The 13630-nt window shown below is 35.6% G+C and overlaps 6 protein-coding genes across 12 annotated transcripts in view; 1 reads left to right on the plus strand and 5 right to left on the minus strand.

The window, feature by feature from the left end:
• LOC132707898 (2-oxoglutarate and iron-dependent oxygenase domain-containing protein 3-like) overlaps positions 1-2018 on the minus strand; it is a 57196-nt gene extending 55178 nt beyond the window's left edge. Inside the window, exons 1-6 of one of the 3 annotated variants that reach the window (XM_060679917.1) lie at positions 1881-2018; positions 1735-1827; positions 1608-1679; positions 963-1551; positions 706-911; positions 4-201 (exon numbers count right to left, since the gene is read on the minus strand). In XM_060679917.1, the coding sequence (XP_060535900.1) occupies positions 129-201; positions 706-911; positions 963-1551; positions 1608-1679; positions 1735-1799 (1005 nt within the window). In that variant the 5' untranslated portion in view covers positions 1800-1827; positions 1881-2018 and the 3' untranslated portion in view covers positions 4-128. The other 2 variants (XM_060679919.1, XM_060679918.1) reach the window with 2 other exon arrangements.
• A 124-nt stretch (positions 2019-2142) lies between these two features.
• On the minus strand, positions 2143-3593 carry LOC132707900 (ubiquitin-related modifier 1). 3 transcript variants are annotated; one of them, XM_060679922.1, is made up of 6 exons: positions 3469-3593; positions 3347-3417; positions 3212-3293; positions 3084-3132; positions 2679-3033; positions 2185-2261 (listed from the first exon to the last, which is right to left on the minus strand). In XM_060679922.1, the coding sequence occupies exons 1-5, from the start codon at positions 3489-3491 to the stop codon at positions 2965-2967; spliced, it is 294 nt and encodes a 97-aa protein (XP_060535905.1). In that variant the 5' UTR covers positions 3492-3593; the 3' UTR covers positions 2185-2261; positions 2679-2964. The 3 variants fall into 3 exon arrangements, with proteins under 3 accessions (XP_060535906.1, XP_060535905.1, XP_060535907.1); XM_060679923.1 differs by lacking the exon at positions 2679-3033 and having other exon boundaries at positions 2143-2261; positions 3053-3132; XM_060679924.1 differs by lacking the exon at positions 2185-2261 and having other exon boundaries at positions 2903-2925; positions 3053-3132.
• Positions 2507-4824, plus strand: LOC132707897 (small ribosomal subunit protein mS35). 3 transcript variants are annotated; one of them, XM_060679915.1, is made up of 7 exons: positions 2507-2625; positions 3365-3516; positions 3575-3698; positions 3756-3843; positions 3894-4425; positions 4484-4649; positions 4699-4811. In XM_060679915.1, exons 3-7 carry the CDS (start codon positions 3578-3580, stop codon positions 4794-4796), a joined length of 1005 nt encoding a protein of 334 aa, XP_060535898.1. In that variant the 5' UTR covers positions 2507-2625; positions 3365-3516; positions 3575-3577; the 3' UTR covers positions 4797-4811. The 3 variants fall into 3 exon arrangements, with proteins under 3 accessions (XP_060535898.1, XP_060535899.1, XP_060535897.1); XM_060679916.1 differs by lacking the exons at positions 2507-2625; positions 3365-3516 and adding an exon at positions 2880-2901; XM_060679914.1 differs by lacking the exons at positions 2507-2625; positions 3365-3516 and adding an exon at positions 3020-3364 and having other exon boundaries at positions 4699-4824.
• A 582-nt stretch (positions 4825-5406) lies between these two features.
• LOC132707612 (acyl-CoA-binding domain-containing protein 6) lies at positions 5407-6344 on the minus strand. Its single transcript, XM_060679517.1, has one exon. It carries the CDS (start codon positions 6201-6203, stop codon positions 5451-5453), a length of 753 nt encoding a protein of 250 aa, XP_060535500.1. The 5' UTR covers positions 6204-6344; the 3' UTR covers positions 5407-5450.
• Positions 6338-8529, minus strand: LOC132707613 (histone-arginine methyltransferase METTL23). Its single transcript, XM_060679518.1, has 3 exons — positions 8302-8529; positions 7564-8168; positions 6338-6479 (listed from the first exon to the last, which is right to left on the minus strand). The coding sequence occupies exons 1-2, from the start codon at positions 8398-8400 to the stop codon at positions 7578-7580; spliced, it is 690 nt and encodes a 229-aa protein (XP_060535501.1). The 5' UTR covers positions 8401-8529; the 3' UTR covers positions 6338-6479; positions 7564-7577.
• A 1853-nt stretch (positions 8530-10382) lies between these two features.
• LOC132707401 (U1 small nuclear ribonucleoprotein A) lies at positions 10383-11487 on the minus strand. The gene is made up of 4 exons (XM_060679247.1): positions 11323-11487; positions 11024-11267; positions 10685-10932; positions 10383-10628 (listed from the first exon to the last, which is right to left on the minus strand). Exons 2-4 carry the CDS (start codon positions 11258-11260, stop codon positions 10469-10471), a joined length of 645 nt encoding a protein of 214 aa, XP_060535230.1. The 5' UTR covers positions 11261-11267; positions 11323-11487; the 3' UTR covers positions 10383-10468.
• Positions 11488-13630: the final 2143 nt, after the last annotated feature.

Here is a 13630-nt window from a genome sequence, read left to right on the forward strand (position 1 = left end):
CCATTGCGCTAGAAATAATGCCGTAAACCCTATGCCGCAAAAACAAAAACATGAAAATTTGAGCATGCCTAAGTAGAGCGCAAATATTGCTGGTGCTGGAAGTTTTTACACTTACCGTTTTATAACCATTAATACCGCGAATAATGCGTGCAAAGAATCGTATATCCGCTAGCGCTTTTTCGCGGTTCAACCGCGTTTATCCTATAACAAAACGACACAAACTGCAACCATATTGGGGGCCTGTGCATTTGCGCGACATCACAAAAATTACCTCAATACTGTGAATTGTTATGCAATGTAAACTTCTTGTATTATTCTGTTAAAATTACGTGTTTTTTCCTATTCTGTGAACTTAAGGCCGCGTTCACACAGCCGTTTAGCACTTTCAAAAATTAAATAAATTTAACTGATTCTTTCAATTAAATCCAAACTATTTAATAATTGTAATTTATTAGAATAGTTTTTCGGTAATTTACTAATTGTTAGTGATTATGGCAAAAGCCTAACTAGATGGCGCTATTATTGCAAATTTCAATTTGAATAAATCATAAGGATTCTAAATAAATTCGGCGATTCGTTTGATTGAAAGAAAAAATGCAACATTTCAAAGAACACGCCTTTAATGCAGTGAAAGTGCCTCAGCGATCCACCGGATCGCTAATTTTCTTACTCTCATCGCAAGTGAATGAAATCGTGATAGCGAACCTTTCGCCCTCAATTACCCTTTCCACGTAATGCGGGTTTTCTGCCCCCGACGTAAACATCGACACCCTGCCTTTGCGCGGCTCTACCGAAACGTTCTGTTTGGCATCGATCATTTGGTCCAGGTAAATAAAACGACCGCCTTTGAAATCGATGCCGTAATCGTTCAGATAGAGAAGTGAGGTGTAGTGGAATGACTCGTAGGTGTGCTAACGAAAGAAAAATTTACGCACAGCGTAAGTTTTCAAATCAACGATTACCTTATCTACGTGGATTAACCAATACTCATCGTGGGCTGTGACTGGATCTTTACCGGTAAGCCGTGAAAAAAACGTGGGGTGTGTCAAGTATAAACTGTCTACATCTATACCAAAACATTCAGCTATGGCGTTTTGAATTTTTGTCCTTACAATCTGATAAACAGTCAACTCTGATGGAGAGATGAATTTTTGTTTGACCATGGTATAAAAATTTATAAAATTGTCTTTATACGACAAGGCCCCAGAGTGTAAATCCATAATCGTAGCTCCGCCTGTGGAACCCCCAATCGACATGCCTTTCTTGGCAAGCCACAAAAGAACATCAGCCTCTTCCGCTGTCACAATTTGATCGCTGACATAGCGGCCACACTTTTTAGGAACGCAACCAGGATAGTGACGTATTTCGTCCAGATAGTCTAAGTCGCACTCAACATGTTGCCCTCGACCCGCATATGTTTTGTCTTGTCTAGCCAAAACGGATTCTCTATTGCTTTTGGAAAAGTACCAAATGTAGAGTGTGATTCCCAACATGACTACTGCTTTGCTCCACAACCTTTGGCCGGAAAACCTTGGCATCGGCCCATATTTGCTACGATCCAGAGTAACATAAAGCTTATACAAAGGACAGGTTTTACGGAAACTTACGGGGAGACATTTGTGATGTTTTCGTCAGTCTGCACAGCCTCACTGTGTTTACGTACTTTTGGTTCAGTCTTGCTGTAAATGAATCGGTTAACATAAAACCTCGACAAATTTGTATAAACGGGCTTACTTTGGCTTTTTCCGAAAGCGCTTTTTGAATTTCGGTTGCTCAACGATTTTCGGCTCGTCCAACATTACGTTAAACGACCGTATTCAAGTTCTTCTAAAATTAATAAAGGCTAGTGGAAACACATAAAAAATCCTTTGTGAACGCACAAAACTTTTATTGGATATAATGTAAAATAAATCAATATCAGATCCAACGAATGATACATCGTCTCTGTAGGTTAAATATTCTAACGATTAGACAACCAGTTAAACACCGAGTTCTTCGCCACTTGTTTTACTCAAAATCTATTTTTTTTTCAAAACAAGACTAGTAACAATACTAGGGAATTTTAAATTATATGTATTTGAATCAGTTGTTTTTCCCATGGTCCATCTTAGGCCAGGAACGGCCGTCCCAAGTTCTATAGTGCTGGAGATCGTTCTTTTTTTGTATTTTAGAAGTGACCGTCTTGCCTGTTTGTCTTTTGTTTTTCTGTGCTCTGAGCCGCCTACTAACGGACCCTATCTCCTCAGGAGCTTTTTATGCCTCTTAAATAAAAAACAGAAGTCTGAAAAGTAAACTTCCCCAGGAGAACAGTCTCGATTATCTGGCAAATTGCCTAATAGTAGCGCCAACCCCAAAAAAAGAAAAAGAAGAACAAAAAGAACCGCCATTAAGCTCTTCTTAATGTTAAAACAACTTGTCCGTTTTGTGGTCCGTGTCACATTAGCTTTAAATTAGCGTTGTGTCAATCGTTCATTTTACGATGACCTAACCTATCAGTGACCGATATCGAAAAGGGCCGAATCATTTCAATCAATCGTTCATTTCAATACTTTTTGTTGCCAACATAGTCACTGAATCCAAACAGTCGGAGCGACCGATTCAGATTCATTTGAATTATCAAACTAGGTGCTATGTATTGGGTTGTACGAGTAATACATTAATTTGTTTAAATTAAATACCTGTGTGGAAATAGATATTTCGTTCAAAATTAAACCATCCAAATGAATCATATTCCGCAAGGCGAATTCAATTTGTTACAATTTGGTATGACCGAATCAATCACCATTGACACAACTTTACTTTAAATATGAAAGTTGTTAAACTGAAGCATCAAGTTATGTTCCAGAACTTCTTCAGTTACATGGGATCACAAATAACGAATGTTGAGAAGTTAACTTAAATGTATAATAAATTGACTTTAGTAACCTAAAAATATTTATAAAAAGTGAGGAATAAGTTACAGAATTAACCACCATGCAAAGTTGATATAAACAATATGCTGTCATTTGGCTGTATCCTATATCCAGTGGTGCTCTAAAAGTATTAGACTTACTAAATGAATTTGTGAAAAACATGAAACCAACCATTAACTCCCAATCTGTGTCATTGACTAATACTAATATCCCAGGCCTCCTAAAGTTAAAAAAATCACAAAATGATCAATAATAAATGTACACTATAATAAATGTACACAATGGACATGAAAACTTACACTGTATCACCTTGTAAAAAAAGGTCAGGACGTTCTGTTAGTAGGTTGTCTTTAATCCAAATTATTAAATCGCCCAACGTCCCTTGAAACAAACAGTTTTTCCTTTAAATTTATACAGCTACATTTGCAACTTACATGGTGGATTTCTTTCAGGTAATGATATTTGGTGACTTTTTTGGTTCCCAAACAAAAGTTCTGCCCCGCCTCTTAAAAATATTGTTACTTCAGGATTTCAGCGATTTATTTGAAAAACTTACCCAAATTCAATCTTTATATCCATTACAACTATTATAAACCCAAAAGTGGTTAGATCATGAAACTTCTTCCTTATTCCTTTAATGTTAAATAATCTGATAATTTTAGGTTATGCAGGGGAGAGTAAAAATTTTTGAAATGTCTATATTTTCACGAAATGTGGAGAAAATTTTCTTCAAAAGAATTGAACAATTAAAGTTATGTTATTCCACTACGACTCAGGAAAAAATAGGTATGATTAAATCAGACCAATACTACATAGAGATGTATACCAAAATATCCATTTTAGATGAATTCAAACCGCTGAATCTGAAACACGTCAAAGGACAAGTCCAGCAACGGCGCCAACCAAAAAAAATGCCAGTTTTGTCCCCAAGGTATTCCCAACTAACCTTAAAATATTTCTATTTTAATTAAAAAATTTCAGAACAAATCAAATGGCGGTAGACCAAGATTGGGGTAATGTTTGGCCTGGACCTAGATCATTTCATCCCGCAACAGTGCCACTACCACTTTATCAAGGTTATGTAGAAAAAGGTGCCCCGCCCAATAAATGGGCCAATGCGGAATTGATGAAGATTCCCAACTTTTTACATCTAACTCCTCCTGTTATCAAAAGGCAATGCGAAGCTTTAAAAAAATTTTGTACACCATGGCCCAAAGCTTTAGATACTGATGAGAAGTGCGACAAACATTTTCCTATAGAAGTAACCACCAGTGACTATTGTCACAGCTCACCCACAATTCGAGATCCTTTAGCAAGGATAGTTACTGTGAGATTTCGATTATCAACTCTAAACCTTAATGAACGAGCTAAGGACAAGTTCTTGAGGTTGGTTGGAGAGAGATACAATCAGGAAAACGATATGGTCACTATAGTAACTGATAGGTGCCCCCTGAAATCCCAAAACTATGATTACGCTATGTACTTGCTGACCGCTCTTTATCATGAATCTTTGGTTGGTGGATTGTAAGGCCCTTATAACTAGTTTTAAGGTAAGTGATGTATTTTTTTAGCAAATCGAGCCTTGGGAAGAGCTGAAATCGGAAGCTGATATGGAATATTATGACTGGGATAAGAGTCCTTCTAAAGCTAGTGTAGAAGCACTTTTTGGCCAAAAATGTGTAGAGATATCTGGTGTAGAGGAATATTCTGAAGCGGTCTCGAATTATATGAATGAGGGTAAGTGAAAAAAAAAAAAATTACATCACCAAAGGTAAATGTTTTTTAGGCGAGAATGATTATACTGTATCTAAATATGAAGAATCGGTTAGAAAATTATTACAATTACCTAATAATACTGACAAAGTAGGGACAGAGCAAAAATAATCTTGTTAATAAAGTTTGTTCTAATTTGTATGCTGTTTTTGTAACACGTAATCCCTCATTTCACATTCAATAGTTAATTACGTCAACTGCTTACCTGAGCAAGTTTTATGGTCCGTGGTCTAGGACTAACATACATCTTACATTACCTGATTTGATTGGTCGTGTCTATAAGAACGCCTCATATAGCTATTAGTTATATAGAGGCCCTGCCTATGCTGATAACACACATTTTGGAAGCGACGATGGAAAATATATATTATATATTAATATATTTAATATGCGCATGCGCGGTCACTTAGAATCTCCTTTTAAGCAACCACCATGGTCGTTGATGGTTTGTCAATTCGACAAATTTCAGTTTAGAAGTAACATGTTTTACGAAAGTATTTCTCAAAAAAACCTCCCGTTAAATGCTCTGGGAAAAACGAGTTGAGTGTGTTGAAATCGCTGTTTAGAAAGTAAGTGGCGTAAAGTGTATTTTAGTTATTGAAACTTAGACGCATGCGCGGAAGATCATTCCCATCATAGCCGCCCGAGATGCATCAATTCTTGCAGGACTTGGCATAGGTATATGGTTCTAACATTCTAAAATAACAATCCCTAGTTAATTAGCAATTGTTTTATTTTACAACACCCAAAAAACTACAAGTATAACTACTGAGAAAACAATTCTTTAACTTCTGTGTCGTTGGCGACATCTTCAGCGCTGTACCCATCATTATCGAAGATATCCCGTCGAGCTCCTTTGGCCAAAAGCAATTTAACACAATCGAGATGACCGCAGCAAACCGCGTAGTGTAACGCCGTCTGTCCTTCAGAATCTTGTTGATTTATATTCGCTCCCTTAGTCAAAAGAAGAGAGAGAATATCTGAGTTGCCTATATCAGCCGCGTAGTGAATTAGACCCATGCCTTTCTCATCTAAATTATCTAACGTTGGTTTGCTTGCGGATTGCAAAATATCTTTGATTTTATTAACGTCCCCATCACGAATGTAATCGCTAACAACTTGTTGACCGACGAAACGTTCTTCAGGCATCGTGGAGACTCTAACCCAAGACTCGTTTTTATTATCGGCTTGATCGAGTTCAAAATCAGGGCTTAGTTCCATAATTGTTTCAATGTATCTGGTTTTAGCTTCATTCTGGGACATATCCTGCAGTTTGCACCAAGCGTCCCATTTGGCTTTGCCCTTCATGTCATACCAACTAGGCTTAGGAACGTTACAAGGGCCCTCTAGCCCTTGCTTGTAAAAACCATAGCACTTTAACAATATTTCGCTATCTAAACTACCGGCTAATGATTGAAGGTACTTTGCGCATTTATTGAAATTCGCAGTTAAAGAATCGGTTTCATTTATATTTATACCTAGCTCTGAAAGATCACTATAATCATCTGTGCTACCCATGACTGAATTTAAATTTTAGTCGCTGCTGTCAGCATCCGCAGGCTGCACCTTGAGAATTAACCCTTCCAGTTTATGCACTTGCGCACCGATTGCGTTGTTGTACCCCTCTTCGTTACCGAAAAAGACAAACCCGTAGTTTTTTGATAAACCGGTACTTTTGTCAAAGGCTACTCTCGCCAAATTTACGTAACCGTATTTGCTGAAGTACTGACGTAATTCGTTGTGACTCACGGTCCATGGAATATTGCTTACATAGAGTTTAAATACTTGGCGGGCCTGAAAATTAAAATTGTCATGGCACTCTTCAATATCAAATATATTAACGAAATTTATCATTTGAAAAAACATTTCCGGATTATACTTTTTAGTGCTACCTTTATGGAATACAAAAATTTCCCAAAAATGCTGTCAAAAACTGTGTTTGAAAATTTGATAAATAGCAATTAAGACAAAGAGTGAGGGAGGTTCTTAAAAAAAAAAGTATGTCACAGAAATGGACGTTTAAAAAACACGTTTGCGTTTAGTTTTTTTTTTACAAAAAAGACAATGGACGAAAAATATTGTAAAAGCATAGTTTTGGTTGGTAATAATGAGATTTTTAATTGAAAATTTTGATTCCTGCCTACAGTCTAGTAAAGTAATTTTATAATAATTTATTAAAATAATAATATTTAAAAAACCTTTGGTTCCTTATTAACCGAATTAGCTATAAATTTAAATTTTACAATCTTCTAATGAAAAAAAAAATCAGAGACGGTTTTATGTTTTTAAAAAAATGCTCAAAAATGTACAGGAAATAGGTCTCTAATTAGTCTACTCCAGTTTTCAAATTATGTACCTACATATTTCCCTCTATTCTATGAGAATGCTTTTAAAAATACTCCTTCAAGAATTACATTTTAAAATCAAAATTTGCCACAGGTTTATTCCACAATAAACATTAGAGGATATTCTATGGTAATGTCAATATAGAAAACGGGTGTTTTCGATATTGATATAGCCCATTGTGGCCTATTTCTACCCTCCTTCTCTCCCACGAAGGTAATTGTAAATAACATTCCTCTCTTCTTTCTTGTGTATCAAACTATCAACTCAACAACAGAATAACAGTAACAACCAAATATTTGCTTACTTCTACATAATTAAAATGCAGTAAGCCAACAGCAACATTGGACCGTCAAACAACAATGGACAACAGTCAAATAGTTAACCCTTTCTGTATATGCTAATTTTTAGCACATTTTTAATTTCCTCCTTTGAAATATGTAAACAGCTTCCATTTTCTGGTAGCATTCAACTTTTTTTGTGAAATTTGTGCCTCATAAATGCCAGCAAAGCCACATTAAATAGCAAAACTTACTGCATTGCTGGCCATTACGTCTTCCTGGAAATTTCCAACAAGTGTATGCTATGGTCTCCAATAATTTCGTGTATATCTACGCCACCACTCGCTCCTAAATTATTAATACTGTGCACTTTACAATCCAGCCCCCACTTCGCTAACAAATGCTCTATTGACCAATCTGAACTCCTTTCTTGGTAGGTGCATACAAATTTTGCGCCGGGGTTGTATTCTAGCAAATACGCGACAGTGACCAGGATGTCTTCAAAGACCGCTGGTTCATAAAAACAATCTGACCCCAATATCAGGTCCAGCGCCCCAATTGACTCAAAATTGCTTAAAAATAAACCCCAAGTTAAGCCAATAACTTTCACTCTCTCTCCAAGGGGTAAATTGTTAAGCTGGCAGCTACGTTTAATGTGAGCCAAAGACTTGGGGAGTGTCGCTGAATCACTTAGACTTACAAAAGCCCCACACTTAGCGGCGACTATTCCAGGCAATGCGGTTCCTGAGCCCAATTCTAAGATATGTTTCCCAGGAAGTTCGGCTCGGTTCTCCCAAAGAAACCAGGCCAAAACCGGTGCACTGGGCCAAGTATAGAAAGAATAACTGCCTTGTAACAACTGAAAATGAGTCAACTACTTAGTTACTAGGTTAGTTTTCGAATTGGGTCAGACATCCTACAGTACAGTACTAAGTTAGCCTCCACCAACTAATATTTACTTATATGGAAGGGCTTCTCTAAAAAAAAAATACCTCGGGAATTAATACTTCCAAAACTTCCTTATCCTCCCCAGAATCACGGTTTGAGGTGAAGACAAACTTTTTTATGTGTTCTGTAGGTCCATCTGACATTTGGATATATTTTTCGGAATATTTACTAAAGGAATTTAATACCTAGTCTCCAAAATTATTGGACAAAAAACGTGCCTAAATCGAAAAACGTTGCCAAGTTGTCTTCTTCTTCTTAAGTTTCTTGGCTTCTACCTTGAGCAATTTGCCAGTACCAAGTTGTCAAGGAACGGTATATATTTCATACATAGATGTTGCCAAAGGTTAGAAAAAGTGAGCGTCGCATTCAGCGGACGTAGCAAGGCGTCCTCGGTACGTACCGGTAGCGACTGTATGTATTTTTTTAATTATACCAATAAAAAAAATTGTTGAAACAACCTACAGGGGAGATACAGGTGTTGCTCTGATTGGAGTGGTTTCCATCTGCAAAGTCACTGGGATAGCAGGTGGTTCCTTCTTATTTTTGGCAAAGGGCTTTTTTTCCTTATAGCTGTCGAGGTTAACCTGGCGATAATATTCCTAGTAAATTCTACCCCGTCCAGTTTTCCCTATATTGCTTTGATGGCTGTGTAGGTTTTTTTAGTGAAAATATATTCTGCAAATAACAAAATTGCATCTCTATTTCATATGAGTGTAATTTGCGTTTAAAAAAAATTACCGTTTGTTTGAAAAAAGACATCTTGATACGATCTTCGAAAACTCAAGGGGTTGGAACCCTGAAATTTTTTTTTTTGCAAATTTGGTAAATACTAATAATAATATAAATAATAACAAATAAAATATATTTATTATAGTGGAATTTCGTACTTATCCAAGAATCGGAAACCTAATAGGATTGCCTAATCCACCAAATCTCCCCGCAAGTGCAATGCGAAAACTCGCTGGCTGTGACGTAGGTGAAGTCCTGTATTGGAGCGTTTACTATGTAAATGCATGGAAATAATCTGAAACTGATCCGAGTTTTGATGGACTTTGAGTATTTTGTGTAGCTAATATAGCATTTTGTTTGGATAATCATTCGTTATTTTCATTTAATGTCAACATTAAATCGTTTTAATACTTATTTAATAATTATTGGGAAGTAGCGTAGGGTGGGTGTCAGGCAGGGTAAAAATAATACTACTGCTATTAAGTTTGGCTTATATGTATTATCTTGAAATACATATATTAATTAAATATTGTTACACATAAATACATAAAACTAGTGAACGATACGATTTACTTGTAAATCTTTGTGTTTTACGGCATTCTACCATTTTAAATATACAAAAATCAACAAATACTTATAAACTAGAAATCCCTATTTTTGGATTTAGTAAAGAACATATTAAAAAACACAGAATATATTAGGCATACATAACAACTATTTATAGGTGGTAGGTAAATAATAATATCTATTTATATGTACCCTCCTATGTACATGATATAAAAAATACACCCCTTGCCCTTTTCAAAACGAATCACCATGGTGGGATTCAAAATAAAAGTTCAATTTTTTTCAACAAATTATCAGAAGGCTTTATAAGGCCCCCATATGATAACTGTTGTGCCCAAGAGGGAATGCTGTAATGATGATCTGTAGTAATTTTATAAGTATAATCTCCTAAATTGGGGATATCTGTTTTGTTTTTTAGCTAAGTAGCCCGCCATGTACTCCAAAGCATCTTCAGTAATTTCCTTAGCACCCTGATTAAAATCAGATTGATCCTTAGATCCACTTGAGGAAACTGACGAAAATGATGAGCTGCTTTGGGTCTCATTATGTAAATTGTAAACAGGCGTGTCTTTAATGTCAACTTGTGCAGTTTCTAAAACTTTGGTACAAATAATGTAATCTAAAATTCGCTCTTCTGTATTTACTTTAAAACCTAAAATACTAACTATCCAACAAATCCATATACTTCGCTTTATAATTTATTATTACATTGCTAACTGAAGGAACGAATGAACTATACGTCCTACCTTACTGCATCAAAATGTTATGGATGAACTATGGATTTATTTTCAGGTTGTCTTCTCGAAATCAATAATTCGCTGTTTTGCCAAAATGTATCTATTTATAAATTACAAACTATGTCGCAATCATTCAAGTCTTAATTAATAAATTAATATTACATAAAAAAAATGCAATTTATTTTTTGGCAAATGATATTTTCATGGCATTGGTTGGTGTGATCTTGAAGCCCTGCAAGGCATCTTTCGCGGCGCCTGATTGCAATTCATTCTCGAATTCGACGAAGGCGATATCATGTCTGTTCGGAACCAAACGCACTTCCTTGAAACCAGGAAATCTAAAAGCCCATAATTAGTCACAACTGTCGGTTTACAATAAAATTTATAGACGCACTGGTTAAATAACATCGATAACATCATCTCACTAGTCTCATCGGGCAAATTCGTAAGGAACAAGATTTGATTAGGCGGCTGTTCAGCATTGGCTCCACCCGGCACCCTGTTAGGATCCTTATTTTTCTTCTTCTTTCTAGGAGCTTCCTCATCCTTAGAAGGTGGCGGTCTAATCTTCTTGGGTCTCTCCTGGAATGTACCCTTCAATCTCGCTATAACATCCGAGTCGGTTTTGGCATACTGAATTCGCTGCAACCAATCTAATTAAGAAACTGTGCAGAGTGCAATGCACATGAGTTTAGGGTTAACTCTGGTCGGGTCAAATGAGAATTATTCTTACCATCTGTTTATCGTAAAATGGAAAACCCTGCATGGAACGCAACGCGTTTGTCGCGCTTTGTATTTCTTTAAATATGACAAAGGCCTGGCCCCTCATTTTGAGCGTTTTTAGCGCCACTATGTCCAATATTTGACCAAACTGGGAGAATATCGCGTAGAGCGACTTTTTAAGCTCCTCTTTCTTTACTTTTTCGTTAAGGTTGTTGATGTATATGGTGTTGTTTGGCCGGATATCCATCTGAAGCCTTGCGATCGAAGGTTAGTGTAAAAAAAAAAGAGAAAAATCTTTGAGAAGCTTACCTTATTTGAATTATAATAACCGAAACGAGCGATAAAGGATTGAAGTATTTCAAAGCAGACTGAAGAATTAGGAAAAAACGTTACACTAAGTCCGGTTCCAAATACCAAACACGTTGCTTGGCTTATACCACAGATTGAAGATTGCAAGAGAGACACATCAACCGTTACCACTGTAAAAAGCTGAGATAGTATTGTTGTAGCGCGTTATCTGCCTGGATATAAGCGAATTCCTGAGCGGCAACTGTAACGGCTAACATTCAATGGAAAAGTAGTCCTGCCAGTGTCCGGCAGATGTCGGTAGTAGTCTCAAGGAAATTGTTTTAAATATATATTGGAGAACGATTTCAACTTTTATGGATATCGGAAACCTGCGCCTTACAAATAGATGCTTACCAAAGAGTGAACAAATCAAATTAGGTCAAAACAAGATTAATGAACATTAGCGGTTTGTACATTTTAATGGCGTTGTCTATATGACTGTAAATTCGCTGCAAGTGTAACCTGCTATAAGCACGGCGCAAACGTATGACCTTTCGAATGTCCTTTTAAAGGCCGGTTGGTGGAAAAATAAACAACTCGATAGTCGGCGTTGTTTTCTCCAAGTTTATTACGAATTGCCAACCTATCCTAGATTCTAGATTTATGGCTATAACTAATGGGTTTTTATTATTTTGATAATAATTACCTGGAAATCGAGGAGTTTTTAAAACGTCCCCGGCAGTGTTTTGCAATAGTTGGCTGATTAATTATGTATAAACGCGTACGTATACATGTCAACACGAAAAAATCTTACTGCTGCAAAACTTAGTAGTTTAATGTTGCAGTGTTACCAAGTTTATAAGGGCTTTGACCATTGGTATTTGGGTACATTTTTGCAAAACAGAACGAATACTTTGACATTACGGCTTAAAGTGACAATTTCGGCACATTTTATCCGTAAGGAGTAGAAACGTAGATATCGGTTCGCCGCGCAACCCACCGTTGATGTCGCCGAGAGACACTTTTGCGTTATTTGCGAATTTATTCTAATGACAGCAAACAAACGTGGCCGTAAATAGTTTTTGTGCTGGAAAATAGCGCAGATCTTACAATAAAATCCAAATCTTTGGTAGCAACCACTATTTAATGCAAAACATTGTAATTGCAATTTCATCTAGGAGCAAGAACAAATTATCAAAAGACCCACGAATGTATTAGTGGTTTAGAAGCGTTTATGAAGAGTTAAGGTATTTTTCAACAAACCAATTAACCAATTAAATTATACGCATGTGAGTACGTATTGCTTTAGCTCCGACCTAGTAATTCGATGTTATTTTGAATTTTAGATTCTGTTGTTTTCCTAATTGTTCACAAGTTCAATACCTTCGTTTTATCTTTCGTCAGAGATTTGTAAGATGTCATAATAATGAAAGTTATTCGAGAGTACTGCTGTTATAATGATGTCGACTGCTATACAGTTTTTATAGCCGTCGAATTTATTTTTCCTATAAAAATGTAAAAAAATAATATCAATATTTAATATTATAATGTTATATTATTTATCATCTGACAACTGTGGTATTGATAAGACATCAATTGTTTGCTAAAATAAGTTGAGAACTTCAGGACCATTAACACGAAAAACTAACGTAACTATAATCAAGAAAACGTCCTTGGTAACGACTGAAATAATTACTTTATTTAATGTTGCCAGCCCTAACATAATGAAATTATGTACGGCTTTTTATAAACCAGATCATATTGCTAATAATATATATTTAGGTGTCATCATAAAGTGATCAAATAAATCATCTTTTATTTTATTAACATACAGGTTAATTTCTAACAAATTTATTTAAATTTAATTTTAATTAATTAATTTAATCAAAAGCACTCAAAATATTCAGTTAGGCAAAATCCTATAATAAACAGCTTTCAACAGAATTAATAAAATGAGATTGTTTCCATTTATTGTTGATTGTTTATTTTACTACGCACCGCTCCTTTAAAAATATTTGATCTATCTATAGATATAGATATAGACTATAGACTTTTCAAGTAGATTTGTCCTCGCTAGGGCTGACTCAAAGAAAAAACTGTAAACTTAATTGAACAATATGAAGTGTCTGGAGTTGTCGAATTGTGTCTTAAAAGAATATTGGGATAAAAATAAATAAATAAAAATAAAAAGATGAGATGATTACCAGAGAAAAAGTCAGGTCAAAGTCGGGAAACTGTGTGTGAGAATTTTAAATTTGTTTTAATTTTACTCGAAGTGTTGACCTGTTGTCAAATATAAAGTAACAAAATATCTATATGATTTTGAAAA

Source organism: Cylas formicarius, unplaced genomic scaffold, assembly GCF_029955315.1.
Source record: "Cylas formicarius isolate icCylForm1 unplaced genomic scaffold, icCylForm1.1 PGA_scaffold_9__14_contigs__length_23061073, whole genome shotgun sequence".
In the NCBI taxonomy this organism is placed as follows: Eukaryota; Metazoa; Arthropoda; class Insecta; order Coleoptera; family Brentidae; genus Cylas; species Cylas formicarius.